At 62.8% G+C, this 2,149-nt stretch overlaps 1 protein-coding gene across 1 annotated transcript in view; it reads right to left on the minus strand.

The window, feature by feature from the left end:
- Nucleotides 1-2,149, minus strand: part of FCSK (fucose kinase) — a gene marked incomplete at both ends in the record, with an annotated part of 3,264 nt that overhangs the window by 647 nt on the left and 468 nt on the right. Inside the window, 6 exons of the mRNA XM_029085808.1 lie at nucleotides 374-475; nucleotides 570-697; nucleotides 935-1,076; nucleotides 1,240-1,359; nucleotides 1,649-1,729; nucleotides 1,840-1,988. Coding sequence (XP_028941641.1) covers nucleotides 374-475; nucleotides 570-697; nucleotides 935-1,076; nucleotides 1,240-1,359; nucleotides 1,649-1,729; nucleotides 1,840-1,988 — 722 coding nt within the window. The remainder of the gene's footprint in view (nucleotides 1-373; nucleotides 476-569; nucleotides 698-934; nucleotides 1,077-1,239; nucleotides 1,360-1,648; nucleotides 1,730-1,839; nucleotides 1,989-2,149) is intronic.

Here is a 2,149-nt window from a genome sequence, read left to right on the forward strand (position 1 = left end):
GAGACAAGCTGGGTCCAGCAGGAGCCAGGTGCCAGAGGGACACACTTTGCTTTGTCACAGGGCTGCAGGGACATGGACTGCAGAAATTCAGGCCAAGCAACAGCCTCCAGAGCTCACAGCCATGAAAGAGCCCTCAAGGAGAGAGTCTGCCCTGGTCCCCAGGGAGGGACAGCCCAGCGGTGGCAGCCTCCTCCCCTTCCTAGGGAGAGTGACAGCCACCAGGGTCCCCAGCACCACTCAAGAGGCAGACAGGAAAGGGAAGGACACCCCAAATCTCACAGCTGTGAGTCCCCCAACCCAGCCAGGGCCACCTCACCCTGCCTCCCATTCAGGGCACTGAGAACTCAAGGTCACCTCACCCCCAGCCACATACCTGGAGGTGACAGTGCTGGATGACACTGCCAGCTGCCAGCCTCACAGCTCCTTCCAGCAGGCAGTTGGTGACCGAAGAGCCGTCCTCCAGGAGACAGGGTTGCTGCCGGGAGCACAGAGGTGTGTGTGACCGGGGTCTGGCCACACAGCCCAGAGCAACACCCGAAAACGAGCGAGGCTGGGACGGAAGGACGTACGTCCACGTGGGAATGGGCGGTTCTGCAGAAGCAGAGGTGGCTGGCAGAGCTGGGTAGCAGCGTCAGGCTGCGGATGTGCTCGCTCGCAGAGGCACTCAGGTAGTCGTAGGACGCATTGGGGATGCAGGCTGTGGGGGAGCAGGAGAGCTGTCAGCACACCGATGGCAAACGTGGGTGTGCCTGACACCAGCACGAGCCAAGGGCAGCCAGGCTGGGCATCCCCAGGTGAAGGGATGGGGAGAGAAGACCTGGGGACCTGCAGTTCTGGGGAGAAACAGCCAGGTACCCGGCCCTGAGCACCCCATGCAGGGTAAGGGGGCTCAGGGATGGGTCATGTCGCGTGCACCCACCGCAGCACCACTCACCCATGCTAAGAGGGAAAGCGTGGAGAGCTGCCCACAGCACGGAGCGGGCGTTCCTCACGCTGCTGTCACCACCACCCTTCACAAAATCCTCCTCTGTCACCCCCCCTGCCATGCACAGCACAATGTCGAAGAAGAGGGAGAGCTGAGGAGAGAAGGGACCTGTTGGGTGCAGCCACCCTGACCCCCCCACCCTGCTGCTGGGTGCTTCCCTCCCACCATCTCTCTTACCCAAATCAGGGCCTAGAGATGCCCAGCAGCAGCACCCATGGGGTGAGGGGTCCCGTCCCCCACAAAGGGGCTGTCACCTGGATGGGTGGTGCCCCCGAGTCCAGCCCCAGGTAGGTGCAGGCGTCCAGAGGAGGGATGACATGGGTGGCCAGAAGCTGCTCGGCAGCATCCGAGGAGAAGAAAACCACCCCACAGACCTGCCAGGGCACAGCAGGGATGAGGTCACAGCTGTGGTGACACAAGGGACAGGGCTGGCAGGGCCAGTGACGCCCGAGTTGTGCTGTACCAGCGGGACGGTGCCATCAGGCCCTGCACACTGCTGGATCTGTGCCTCTGTGCCTTTGTAGATGATGTCACGCACCAGCCCCTGGGAGTGAGACCACCCTGATGAGGTGTTTGGGGAGCCCCACACCAAGATGAGGTCACAGCTGTGGTGACACAAGGGACAGGGCTGGCAGGGCCAGTGACGCCCGAGTTGTGCTGTACCAGCGGGACGGTGCCATCAGGCCCTGCACACTGCTGGATCTGTGCCTCTGTGCCTTTGTAGATGATGTCACGCACCAGCCCCTGGGAGTGAGACCACCCTGATGAGGTGTTTGGGGAGCCCCACACCAAGCAGCCAGGGCTGGGACCTCAGCACCCAAGGGATGTCCCTTGAAGGGGGAGCTGCTACCGACCTGTTCATCAGTGAGGTAAACCCCGTGGTTCCTGGCATACGCCTGGCTCCCGGGCACCGCAATCACTCTGACACCCTGGAAGCCGTTCCAGTCTATCCCTGAGGGAGGAACAGAGACCAGTGACCGCTGGGGCAGTGCACAAACCCGGACTGGGCACAACTGCCTGAAAACTGGCACCGCGGCAGAGGCGGTGACAGCAGCGACCACCTTCCTGCAGGCACAACGGATGCTGCTCCCAACTGCCCATGGCTCAGCAATGCCCGAGCACCCACGTCCTCATGGGAGCGCGGCACAGGCTGAACTGGCTGCG

The sequence above is a fragment of the Antrostomus carolinensis genome, unplaced genomic scaffold (genome assembly GCF_000700745.2).
Source record: "Antrostomus carolinensis isolate BGI_N321 unplaced genomic scaffold, ASM70074v2 scaffold27287, whole genome shotgun sequence".
Taxonomy (NCBI): Eukaryota; Metazoa; Chordata; class Aves; order Caprimulgiformes; family Caprimulgidae; genus Antrostomus; species Antrostomus carolinensis.